Source organism: Salmo salar, chromosome ssa01 (genome assembly GCF_905237065.1).
Source record: "Salmo salar chromosome ssa01, Ssal_v3.1, whole genome shotgun sequence".
Lineage (NCBI taxonomy): Eukaryota > Metazoa > Chordata > Actinopteri > Salmoniformes > Salmonidae > Salmo > Salmo salar.
Window position 1 is genome coordinate 172,528,020 of NC_059442.1, and position 12,847 is coordinate 172,540,866.

The window sequence follows — 12,847 nt, forward strand, 5'->3', positions numbered from 1 at the left end:
CTCCCCTCTCTGCCCTACGGCGGATGAACGAAGATACCTCTGAACAGAGCCATGAACCCCTCATACGAAGCCAGCTCCTCCTCTCTTCTCTCCCAGATGGCTGTAGCCCACTCCAACGCCCGCCCAGTCAGCAGAGAAATAACCAAGGCAACCTGGGACCTCTCGGTGGTGAGGGCTCCCATCTGTTGCGCAAAATAGAGGGAGCACTTAAGTAGGAAGCCACTTAGATGGGATTCCGTGCTTGTACCAATCCTCTACTCCGTCATATTTATCCGGGAGGGACAAATGGGCAGTGCTGACCTGGGCGGACTGCTGAATGGACTGGCTCGCTGGGTCGACTGGTGGCAGAGTATCCTCTGCTAGTTGAAGGTTGTCAGATGCAGTGATTACAGCTACCATAGAGCATCCTGACACATCTACAACTATCGTACATCCTCTGACACCTCTACCCATGGCTCCAAATGTTCACCACCCCCTGATATCTCTACCCACGGCCCCAAATGTTCACCACCCCCTGATAGCTCTACCCACGGCTCCAAATGTTCACCACCCCCTGATAGCTCTACCCACGGCTCCAAATGTTCACCACCCCCTGATAGCTCTACCCACGGCTCCAAATGTTCACCACCCCCTGATAGCTCTACCCACGGCTCCAAATGTTCACCACCCCCTGATAGCTCTACCCATGGCTCCAAATGTTCACCACCCCCTGATACCTCAACCCACGGCTCCAAATGTTCACCACCCCCTGATACCTCTACCCATGGCTCCAAATGTTTCACCACCCCCTGAAACCTCTACCCACGGTTCCAAATGTTCACCACCCCCTGATACCTCTACCCACGGCTCCAAATGTTTCACCACCCCCTGACACCAACACACCTCTGTTGCACAGTCACTCTCTGTCTCCCTAAAACCACATCTTTCACAAATCTAAATGAACTGTAAGTCTGTAAATCTATTAATGAGGAAAAGTTCTGCTTCAATATGATCAGTTCCTCAGTACCCTCTTTCTTCATGTTAAGTGTATTGAGACAGCAAACAGTACTGGTCGGAAAACATCCAAAAGATCACATTCTTTATCAAATAAGACGTGAGATGTGATGTTCAGAGAGAGTAAAAAAAGGGAGCACTAGAAGATCTATTGAAATAATCCACCGTCGGACCGGGAGCAAGGCTTTGGGTACAGACAGTGTCCTCTGGTTATCTCCTGTCAGAGAGAGCTTGGAGGTTGGTTGGAGATGGAAAGCAGACAGTTGCAGGGATCAGGACACACCATGTTCCTCTGGTACAGGGCTTCTAGGTCTGATTGTCTGGGTACAGAGCTCTGAGTAGAGGGCTCTGGGTCTGGGTGTCTGGGTAGAGGGCTCTGGGTCTGGGTGTCTGGTTAGAGGGCTCTGGGTCCGGGTGTCTGGGTAGAGGGCTCTGGGTCCGGGTGTCTGGGTAGAGGGCTCTGGGTCCGGGTGTCTGGGTAGAGGGCTCTGGGTGTCTGGGTACAGGGCTCTGGGTCTGATTGTCTGGGTACAGGACTCTGGGTCTGGGTACAGGGCTCTGGGTCTGGGTAAAGGACTCTGGGTCTGGGTGTCTGGGTAGAGGGCTCTGGGTCTGGGAACCTGGGTCTGGGTATCTGGGTAGAGGTGTCTGGGTAGAGGGCTCTGGGTCTGGGTGTCTGGGCAGAGGGCTCTGGGTTTGGATGTCTGGGTAGAGGACTCTGGGTCTGGGTGTCTGGGTAGAGGGCTCTGGGTTTGGGTGTCTGGGCAGAGGGCTCTGGGTTTGGGTACAGGGCTCTGGGTCTGGGTGTCTGGGTAGAGGGCTCTGGGTCTGATTGTCTGGGTACAGGGCTCTGAGTAGAGGGCTCTGGGTCTGGGTGTCTGGGTAGAGGGCTCTGGGTCTGGGTGGAGGGCTCTGGGTCTGGGTAGAGGGCTCTGGGTCTGGGTGTCTGGGTAGAGGGCTCTGGGTGTCTGGGTAGAGGGTTCTGGGTCCGGGTGTCTGGGTAGAGGGCTCTGGGTCCGAGTGTCTGGGTAGAGGGCTCTGGGTGTCTGGGTACAGGGCTCTGGGTCTGATTGTCTGGGTACAGGGCTCTGGGTCTGGGTGTCTGGGTAAAGGACTCTGGGTCTGGGTGTCTGGGTAGAGGGCTCTGGGTCTGGGAACCTGGGTATCTGGGTAGAGGTGTCTGGGTAGAGGGCTCTGGGTCTGGGTGTCTGGGCAGAGGGCTCTGGGTTTGGATGTCTGGGTAGAGGACTCTGGGTCTGGGTGTCTGGGTAGAGGGCTCTGGGTTTAGGTGTCTGGGCAGAGGGCTCTGGGTTTGGGTACAGGGCTCTGGGTCTGGGTGTCTGGGTAGAGGGCTCTGGGTCTGATTGTCTGGGTACAGGGCTCTGGGTTTGGGTACAGGGCTCTGGGTCTGGGTACATGGGTCTGGGTGTCTGGGTAGAGGGCTCTGGGTTTGGGTACAGGGCTCTGGGTCTGGGTGTCTGGGTAGAGGGCTCTGGGTTTTGAGTGAGTCTGGCTGGTCTCTGGGTCTCAGGCTGGTTGTCCTCCTGCTGGTCCTCTGTGCTGCTCTCAGACTCAGTGTTCCTGTGTGTCTGCTGGTACCAGTGTAACAGAGGTTAAAATATCTTCCCTCATAATATCAAATTGGTTTATTTTCTATAGCTTAATCTCAGTCATTTTGTGACCAGACCAGTCCTCTACTCAGCGATGTTGAGTGTCTCCTGGTACCAGCTCTACTCTGTCATGTTGTGTCTCCTGGTACCAATCCTCTCCTCTAGTTGTGTGTCTGCTGGTACCAGTCCTCTCCTCTGTCCTGTGTGTCTCCTGGTACCAATCCTCTCCTCTAGTTGTGTGTCTCCTGGTACCAGTCCTCTCCTCTAGTTGTATGTCTCCTGGTACCAGTCCTCTCCTCTAGTCCTGTGTGTCTCCTGGTACCAGTCCTCTCCTCTAGTCCTGTGTGTCTCCTGGTACCAATCCTCTCCTCTAGTTGTGTGTCTCCTGGTACCAATCCTCTCCTCTAGTTGTGTGTCTCCTGGTACCAGTCCTCTTCTCTAGTTGTGTGTCTCCTGGTACCAGTCCTCTCCTCTAGTTGTGTGACTCCTGGTACCAGTCCTCTCCTCTGTCCTGTGTGTCTCCTGGTACCAATCCTCTCCTCTAGTTGTGTGTCTCCTGGTACCAGTCCTCTCCTCTGTCCTGTGTTTCCTGGTACCAATCCTCTCCTCTAGTTGTGTGTCTCCTGGTACCAGTCCTCTCCTCTGTCCTGTGTGTCTCCTGGTACCAATCCTCTTCTCTAGTTGTGTGTCTCCTGGTACCAGTCCTCTCCTCTGTCCTGTGTTTCCTGGTACCAGTCTTCTCCTCTAGTTGTGTCTGCTGGTACCAATCCTCTCCTCTAGTTGTGTGTCTCCTGGTACAAGTCCTCTCCTCTAGTTGTGTGTCTCCTGGTACCAGTCCTCTCCTCTTGTTGTGTCTCCTGGTACCAGTCCTCTCCTCTAGTTGTGTGTCTCCTGGTACCAGTCCTCTCCTTTAGTTGTGTGTCTGCTGGTACCAGTCCTCTCCTCTAGTTGTGTGTCTCCTGGTACCAATCCTCTTCTCTAGTTGTGTGATTCCTGGTACCAGTCCTCTCCTCTAGTTGTGTGTCTCCTGGTACCAGTCCTCTCCTCTGTCCTGTGTTTCCTGGTACCAGTCCTCTCCTCTAGTTGTGTCTGCTGGTACCAGTCCTCTCCTCTAGTTGTGTGTCTCCTGGTACCAATCCTCTCCTCTAGTTGTGTGTCTCCTGGTACCAGTCCTCTCCTCTAGTTGTGTGTCTCCTGGTACCAGTCCTCTCCTCTAGTTGTGTGTCTCCTGGTACCAGTCCTCTCCTCTAGTTGTGTGTCTCCTGGTACCAGTCCTCTCCCTCTAGTTGCGTGTCTCCTGGTACCAGTCCTCTCCTCTAGTTGTGTGTCTCCTGGTACCAGTCCTCTCCTCTAGTGCTGTGTCTCCTGGTACCAATCCTCTCCTCTAGTTGTGTGTCTCCTGGTACCAGTCCTCTCCTCTAGTTGTGTGTCTCCTGGTACCAGTCCTCTCCTCTAGTTGTGTGTCTCCTGGTACCAATCCTCTCCTCTAGTTGTGTGTCTCCTGGTACCAGTCCTCTCCTCTTGTTGTGTCTCCTGGTACCAGTCCTCTCCTCTAGTTGTGTGTCTCCTGGTACCAGTCCTCTCCTCTAGTTGTGTGTCTCCTGGTACCAATCCTCTCCTCTAGTTGTGTGTCTCCTGGTACCAGTCCTCTCCTCTTGTTGTGTCTCCTGGTACCAGTCCTCTCCTCTAGTTGTGTGTCTCCTGGTACCAGTCCTCTCCTCTGTCCTGTGTGTCTCCTGGTACCAGTCCTCTCCTCTAGTTGTGTGTCTGCTGGTACCAATCCTCTTCTCTAGTTGTGTGTCTCCTGGTACCAGTCCTCTCCTCTAGTTGTGTGTCTGCTGGTACCAATCCTCTCCTCTAGTTGTGTGTCTCCTGCTACCAGTCCTCTCCTCTGTCCTGTGTTTCCTGGTACCAATCCTCTCCTCTAGTTGTGTGTCTCCTGGTACCAGTCCTCTCCTCTGTCCTGTGTGTCTCCTGGTACCAATCCTCTTCTCTAGTTGTGTGTCTCCTGGTACCAGTCCTCTCCTCTGTCCTGTGTTTCCTGGTACCAGTCTTCTCCTCTAGTTGTGTCTGCTGGTACCAATCCTCTCCTCTAGTTGTGTGTCTCCTGGTACAAGTCCTCTCCTCTAGTTGTGTGTCTCCTGGTACCAGTCCTCTCCTCTTGTTGTGTCTCCTGGTACCAGTCCTCTCCTCTAGTTGTGTGTCTCCTGGTACCAGTCCTCTCCTTTAGTTGTGTGTCTGCTGGTACCAGTCCTCTCCTCTAGTTGTGTGTCTCCTGGTACCAATCCTCTTCTCTAGTTGTGTGATTCCTGGTACCAGTCCTCTCCTCTAGTTGTGTGTCTCCTGGTACCAGTCCTCTCCTCTGTCCTGTGTTTCCTGGTACCAGTCCTCTCCTCTAGTTGTGTCTGCTGGTACCAGTCCTCTCCTCTAGTTGTGTGTCTCCTGGTACCAATCCTCTCCTCTAGTTGTGTGTCTCCTGGTACCAGTCCTCTCCTCTAGTTGTGTGTCTCCTGGTACCAGTCCTCTCCTCTAGTTGTGTGTCTCCTGGTACCAGTCCTCTCCTCTAGTTGTGTGTCTCCTGGTACCAGTCCTCTCCTCTAGTTGCGTGTCTCCTGGTACCAGTCCTCTCCTCTAGTTGTGTGTCTCCTGGTACCAGTCCTCTCCTCTAGTGCTGTGTCTCCTGGTACCAATCCTCTCCTCTAGTTGTGTGTCTCCTGGTACCAGTCCTCTCCTCTAGTTGTGTGTCTCCTGGTACCAGTCCTCTCCTCTAGTTGTGTGTCTCCTGGTACCAATCCTCTCCTCTAGTTGTGTGTCTCCTGGTACCAGTCCTCTCCTCTTGTTGTGTCTCCTGGTACCAGTCCTCTCCTCTAGTTGTGTGTCTCCTGGTACCAGTCCTCTCCTCTAGTTGTGTGTCTCCTGGTACCAGTCCTCTCCTCTAGTTGTGTGTCTCCTGGTACCAATCCTCTCCTCTAGTTGTGTGTCTCCTGGTACCAGTCCTCTCCTCTTGTTGTGTCTCCTGGTACCAGTCCTCTCCTCTAGTTGTGTGTCTCCTGGTACTAGTCCTCTCCTCTGTCCTGTGTGTCTCCTGGTACCAGTCCTCTCCTCTAGTTGTGTGTCTGCTGGTACCAATCCTCTTCTCTAGTTGTGTGTCTCCTGGTACCAGTCCTCTCCTCTAGTTGTGTGTCTGCTGGTACCAATCCTCTTCTCTAGTTGTGTGTCTCCTGGTACCAGTCCCCTCCTCTGTCCTGTGTTTCCTGGTACCAGTCCTCTCCTCTAGTTGTGTCTGCTGGTACCAGTCCTCTCCTCTAGTTGTGTGTCTCCTGGTACCAGTCCTCTCCTCTAGTTGTGTGTCTCCTGGTACCAGTCCTCTCCTCTAGTTGTGTGTCTCCTGGTACCAGTCCTCTCCTGTAGTTGTGTGTCTCCTGGTACCAGTCCTCTCCTCTAGTTGCGTGTCTCCTGGTACCAGTCCTCTCCTCTAGTTGTGTGTCTCCTGGTACCAATCCTCTCCTCTAGTTGTGTGTCTCCTGGTACCAGTCCTCTCCTCTAGTTGTGTGTCTCCTGGTACCAGTCCTCTCCTCTAGTTGTGTGTCTCCTGGTACCAGTCCTCTCCTCTAGTTGTGTGTCTCCTGGTACCAATCCTCTCCTCTAGTTGTGTGTCTCCTGGTACCAGTCCTCTCCTCTAGTTGCGTGTCTCCTGGTACCAGTCCTCTCCTCTAGTTGTGTGTCTCCTGGTACCAATCCTCTCCTCTAGTTGCGTGTCTCCTGGTACCAGTCCTCTCCTCTAGTTGTGTGTCTCCTGGTACCAGTCCTCTCCTCTAGTTGTGTGTCTCCTGGTACCAGTCCTCTCCTCTAGTTGTGTGTCTCCTGGTACCAGTCCTCTCCTCTAGTTGTGTGTCTCCTGGTAGCTCCAGCTCCCTCTTCTTCGTCATGGCGATGTGCAGCTGCTGTTTGATGATGGTGATGTGTGTCTCCAGCTCTGACAGCTCCTGCAGCATGGGGTTGGTCCTGGCCTGCAGACCCACCTGGACCAGGTCTGTCCTCCCGTTGGAGGTTACCTGCCGGGGGACCACGCTCTTCACCTGTGGAGGAAGAGGACAAAATAAGATACATTTGGACGCCTCCCCTCCAATTAAAATGGTCCCCCAATCAAAATATAAATTACAGTGCTTCAGAAAGTATTCAACCCCCTGGACTTTTTCCACATTTTGTTACGTTACAAAGTAAACAATCTACACAAAAATACAAAATAATGTGAAAGTGGAAGACATTTTTTTTAAATGTGTAAAATATATGAAAAATAAAACAATAACATATCTTGATTAGACCACCTGAGTCAATACATGTTAGAAACACCTGTCAGAATCTATAGCTCTGAGTTTATAAGAGCTGTGCACACCTGGATTGTACAATATTTTCCCATCAATCTTTCAAAAATTCTTCAAGCTCTGTGAAGTTGATTGATGAACATTGCTAGACAGCCATTTTCAAATCTTGCCATAGATTCAAGCCAGTTTTTAGGTCAATTGTAACTAGTCCACTCAGGAACATTCAATATCGTCTTGGTAAGCAGTGTAGATTTGGCCTTGTGTTTTAGGTTATTGTCCTGTTCAAAAGGGGAATGAGGTTTTACTCTAGGATTTTGCCTGTGCAGAAAAATGACAAGCATACCCATAACATGATGCAGCCACCACGATGATTGAAAATATTAAGAGTGTGTTGTTGGATTTGCACCAAACATAATGCTTTGTATTCAGGACAACATTTTTATTTCATTCTTTGCCGTATTCATTTAATGCCTTGTTGCAAACAGGATGTATGTTTTGGAATCATTTTATTCTGTACGGGCTTCCTTCTTTTCACTCTATCAATTAGGTTAGTATTGTGGAGTAGCTGCAATGTTGTTGATCCATCTTCAGTTTTCTCCTGTCACAGCCATTAAACTCTGTAACTGTTTTAGAGTCACCATTGGCCTCATGGTGAAATCTATGAGCGGTTTCCTTCCTCTCTGGCAACTGAGTTAGGAAGGACGCATGTGTCTATGTAGCGACTGGGTGTATTGATACACCATCCAAAGTGTAATTAATAACTTCACCATCCACAGGGTAATTAATAACTTCACCATCCAAAGGGTAATTAATAACTTCGCCATCCAAAGGGTAATTAATAACTTCACCATCCAAAGGGTAATTAATAACTTCACCATCCAAAGGGTAATTAATAACTTCACCATCCAAAGGGTAATTAATAACTTCGCCGCTTCACCGGGTTAAAGAAAGGTAAACTAAAAAGGGATATGCATTTGTCCGTTTGTTTTTTTACCCATCTACCAATCGGTGCCCTTCTTTGCCAGGCATCAGAAAACCTCCCTGGTCTTTGTGGTTGAATCTGTGTTTGAAATTCACTGCTTGACTGAGGGACCTTACATATGATTGTATGTGTGGGGTACAGAGATGCGGTAGTCATTTAACAATCATGTCAAACACTATTATTTCACACAGAGTGAGTCAATGCAACTTATCTGACTTGTTAAGCAAATTCTTACTCCTGAACTTATTTAGGCTAGCCATAACAAAGGGGTTGCATACTTATTGAGTCACGACATTTCAGCTTTAAATTTTTTATACATTTCTAAACATTTCTAAAAACTAAATTCAACTTTGACATTTTGAGATATTGTTTGTAGACTAGTGACACAAAATCCAAATTTAATCCATTTTAAATTCAGGCTGTAACACAACAAAATGTTTAAAAAAATCAAGGGGGTTGAATGCTTTCTGAAGGAAAATTAGAGAAATTACCTTATTTGATCAATCCATTATGAATGAATCGTAACTACTGGTATTGGCTAGCTTTATTTGAAATAATTAAGGCTCTAGAATACAGGAAATAGCTCTTACAGGTGTTTTAAGAATGTGTCGTGTGCTTGAGGTGGCAATGCTACCTGAGGAGAAGGAGGAAGAGAGGAAGGAGGTGGAAGGGCTGAGGGAGGAGGAGGAGAGCAATCACAGGGAGGAGACTCCATAACGTTTAGCTGGGACTCCTGAGGTGGGATCTTCTTCCTGTTGCAGTTGGAGCTGTTACATGGCTGCAGTTGTTGTTGGTTGTTACCCATGATGCACCTTGGGGGTCGAAAAAAAAAAAAAAAACACAGATTTTATTGTGGCGTTGTGATCTTGTTTTTTTCCCAGTATTCTTTATATGCCCTGTTGTTCTTTTCCACAGTCAATTTGGCAGTAAAAAAAAAAGCAGCAGGAAACCTAATCTACAATATACATACTATTAGCTGGAATGGAGTAAATGGAACGGCGTCAAACACATGGAAACCATGTGTTGGATGTATTTGATACCATTCCACTAATTATTCTCCAGTCATTACCATGAGCCCGTCCTCCCCAAATAAGTTGCCACCAACCTCCTGTGATAGAGAGCCACGTTTCTAAGACTATAGTGCAGCGTCTATCAGGTCATTATTTTACAGTGATATGCAAGACTGACTCAATACATGGTGAGTAATCTATCCACATTAAAAGTTATTTTTTTTTAAATGAGATTCACTATCTATTACTGGACAGAATAGGATCTTTTCCACGGGCCAGTTAGTAGGGTGAGTCATCGAAGTGTGCGTCCAAGAATGGACCCCCCCCTATTCCATTAGGTCCTGGTCAAAAGTAGTGCACTATGTAGGGAATATTGTCTTTGCTATCATCACTGACAAGTACATTTCCCTGTGATTAAAACCAGTGACACACGCTGTCAAACTGCCACCTTTAAATGAAATCACCCAGTCAAACAACGGTCTTTTTCTGTATGGCTTTTATGTGAAGGTAAACAGGACATCGTTACCTTTCTTCTGGCTTGGCTACGGTCTGCAGTTTATCATCATTGAAAGATGAGTTCATTGCTCGATGTAACCTCTGTGGGACAGAGCAGACATAATATGTCAAACAGAAACTATACGGATAACAGTGTATGATATTCTCAGAAGAATTTCAGTCATTTCTGAAGGTGCCAGGCAGAAGAAATATCAGCCCACGGAGAGGAGTACTATCAGCCCACGGAGAGCAGTACTATCAGCCCACGGAGAGCAGTACTATCAGCCCACGGAGAGCAGTACTATCAGCCCACGGAGAGCGACGGGGAGTACTATCAGCCCACGGAGAGGAGTACTATCAGCCCACGGAGAGCAGTACTATCAGCCCACGGAGAGCAGTACTATCAGCCCACGGAGAGCAGTACTATCAGCCCACGGAGAGCAGTACTATCAGCCCACGGAGAGCAGTACTATCAGCCCACGGAGAGCAGTACTATCAGCCCACGGAGAGCAGTACTATCAGCCCACGGAGAGCAGTACTATCAGCCCACGGAGAGCAGCCCACGGAGAGGAGTACTATCAGCCCACGGAGAGGAGTACTATCAGCCCACGGAGAGGAGTACTATCAGCCCACGGAGAGGAGTACTATCAGCCCACGGAGAGCAGTACTATCAGCCCACGGAGAGCAGTACTATCAGCCCACGGAGAGCAGTACTATCAGCCCACGGAGAGCAGCCCACGGAGAGGAGTACAATCAGCCCACGGAGAGCAGTACTATCAGCCCACGGAGAGGAGTACTATCAGCCCACGGAGAGGAGTACAATCAGCCCACGGAGAGCAGTACTATCAGCCCACGGAGAGAAGTACTATCAGCCCACGGAGAGGAGTACTATCAGCCCACGGAGAGGAGTACTATCAGCCCACGGAGAGGAGTACTATCAGCCCACGGAGTGGAGCACGAGATTAGACTTCACTCAACTTCCTAGAGGTTTCCCTGTTAACACTATCTATATTTCCCTTAGCTGTTCTAATTGTGATCGCAATATACCGAAACAAAACAAAAGGACTCAGCCCATACTCTACTCAGACCGGTGCACCATATCCAATCAGAGCTGCAGTAAGCCTATATGCAAATAGACCATTGCCATATATGGATCTGTTCCATTCACTTTGAACTGGACTGTGTTTACAGCATGAGCAGTTGTGAGTAGATGCACTTGTTTTGATATCAAAGTGAGAGCTGCATGTAGCCACCTGGGCACATTTTGTTCATATTATTTGCGAGTTAGTGAGTTATTAGTCCAGTTATAGATCATTTCTTGTCAACGATAAGGGAGTGATTGCTTCCTACAAGAGCACAATACGTGTACATTTCTAGACATCTTTGAAAAGCCAGCCAGGTAAATAGCTTTTTTATGTCTTAAAGGGGCAGTGTTGTATTTTGAGACAATCTTGAATAAGCTAAGTAGCCAATAGGCAGAAGGAAGAATAATTTGTCTGATTCTCTGTAATAATGGTATGGGGATAATAATCCATTTTATTTTGTAAAGTGGTTTCTTGCATCAAACAACAACATCTTCAGTCACCTCCTTGTCTGAAGGACTAGTGGATCAACAGGTTAATGTCAAGCCCTGCATGTTTTTTGTTTTAAGTCTTAAGGAATATAGTCCTATATTAAACACCACACATTGGCTGCTGCCGTAGGGCGAACGATAGAACAGCTGGACATGTTAAAATGTCATGGGATGCCACTCTGGTAGACCTACATTATGATCAAATAGCCAAAGTAGCCTACTTGGACACTGTTAAAACTGTAACTTAAAGCAGGTAAAGCCTCGGTGTATACAGTAAACGCACACTGGAAGTTGCACAGAATTTGTACAGTGCCTTAGACCGCTGCGGCACTCGGGAGCTAATAAAGACAGTTACATTTACATCATTTTACATTTTAGTCATTTAGCAGACGCTCTTATCCAGAGCGACTTACAGTAGTGAATGCATACATTTCATACATTTTTTTTTTTTTTTTCATACTGGCCCCCCGTGGGAATCGAACCCACAACCCAGTTGATAGTTACATTAGCTACCTGACAAGTATGAAGCTTGTAAACACACCTGACTCGTGAAGTTAGTTAAATAAGTTACCTGTCTAGTATGAAGCCAGTACTAGTTAACACACCTGAGTAGTATTAAACCAGTAAAGATGGCAATAGTTAAGTTAGTTACCTGACTAGTATGAAGCCAGTACTTCAACTTGGGGTCCTTGACTCTGGGGATGACGAAACGGTAGATGATATGTTCAGCCAGGGTGGTGAGGAGAGACAGACCCAGCCCAACACACAGCATCAAAAACAGGCCTGAGAAATGCTTAATGCCCATCTGTAGGGTCTGGAGAGAGCAGAGACAAACACACAGGATATAAAACACAGATTGTACTGTATACTGTGAGTTCAGCATATCAATAAGTTCATAATTTGTAGATTTGCATAACAATCAAACTGAACTATTTCACACATTTTTTCAAATAGCGTCTTATTTATGGTAGCTTATTGAAGAAAACAAATGGGCAGTTTTATTTTCTCTTGCAGCGACAAGCTTCTGTAATTTAAAATGAACATCATTAAGACTTTTTGAAAAACAGAATAGAGATGATTTAGCATTGTGATTTAGTACATCAGTATTAGTATTGAAATAGTATGATGTACATTACCTCTGTGACTGATTGAAGTAGAATGATGTACATTACATTACCTCTGTGACTGATTGAAGTGGTATGACGTACATTACCTCTGTGACTGATTGAAGTAGAATGACGTACATTACCTCTGTGACTGATTGAAGTAGAATGATGTACATTACCTCTGTGACTGATTGAAGTAGAATGATGTACATTACCTCTGTGACTGATTGAAGTAGTATGATGTACATTACCTCTGTGACTGCGAAGCTCCGTTTCCCACAGGGCACCACCTTGTACCACTTATCATGCAGCATGTCTATGAAGCCGTCTGACTTGTACTGGCTCACCAGCTCTGAGATATTAGAGGTCAGCGGAGAGTTCTGGCGCAGGCCGATGCCGTAACCTGGGAACAGATAAACACACAGAATGACTTAGAAAACACAGCAGGGCGATGCCGTAACCTGGGAAGTGGGAATGAATATAGACACCAGCAGTACTATAGCGGTGTGAAATGGGAGAGAGGACAGGGGTCACCTTTTATAGCAGTTATTTCATCTCAAACTACTCGCCTTCAGTTACAACTAGAAACAGACACAGAGCGACAGAAAACATATCAATCAGATGCACTTTTGTGATCTTAAACTGGTGTTGCACATGGATGTGTGTACATCGCTTTATCCGTCTGCATCTGAGGATCTGTATTATAATGTATAGCCTTGTCTTATCCTTTCTACCAGTGGTTCTGTATTATAA

General features: G+C 47.7%; 1 protein-coding gene across 1 annotated transcript in view; it reads right to left on the reverse strand.

The window, feature by feature from the left end:
- Positions 1-1,265: 1,265 nt before the first annotated feature.
- LOC106572437 (glutamate receptor ionotropic, NMDA 3A) overlaps positions 1,266-12,847 on the reverse strand; it is a 43,321-nt gene continuing 31,739 nt past the window's right edge. The window contains exons 10-15 of the mRNA XM_045703515.1: positions 12,346-12,497; positions 11,641-11,802; positions 9,447-9,517; positions 8,545-8,722; positions 6,425-6,682; positions 1,266-2,582 (exon numbers count right to left, since the gene is read on the reverse strand). Coding sequence (XP_045559471.1) covers positions 1,266-2,582; positions 6,425-6,682; positions 8,545-8,722; positions 9,447-9,517; positions 11,641-11,802; positions 12,346-12,497 — 2,138 coding nt within the window. The remainder of the gene's footprint in view (positions 2,583-6,424; positions 6,683-8,544; positions 8,723-9,446; positions 9,518-11,640; positions 11,803-12,345; positions 12,498-12,847) is intronic.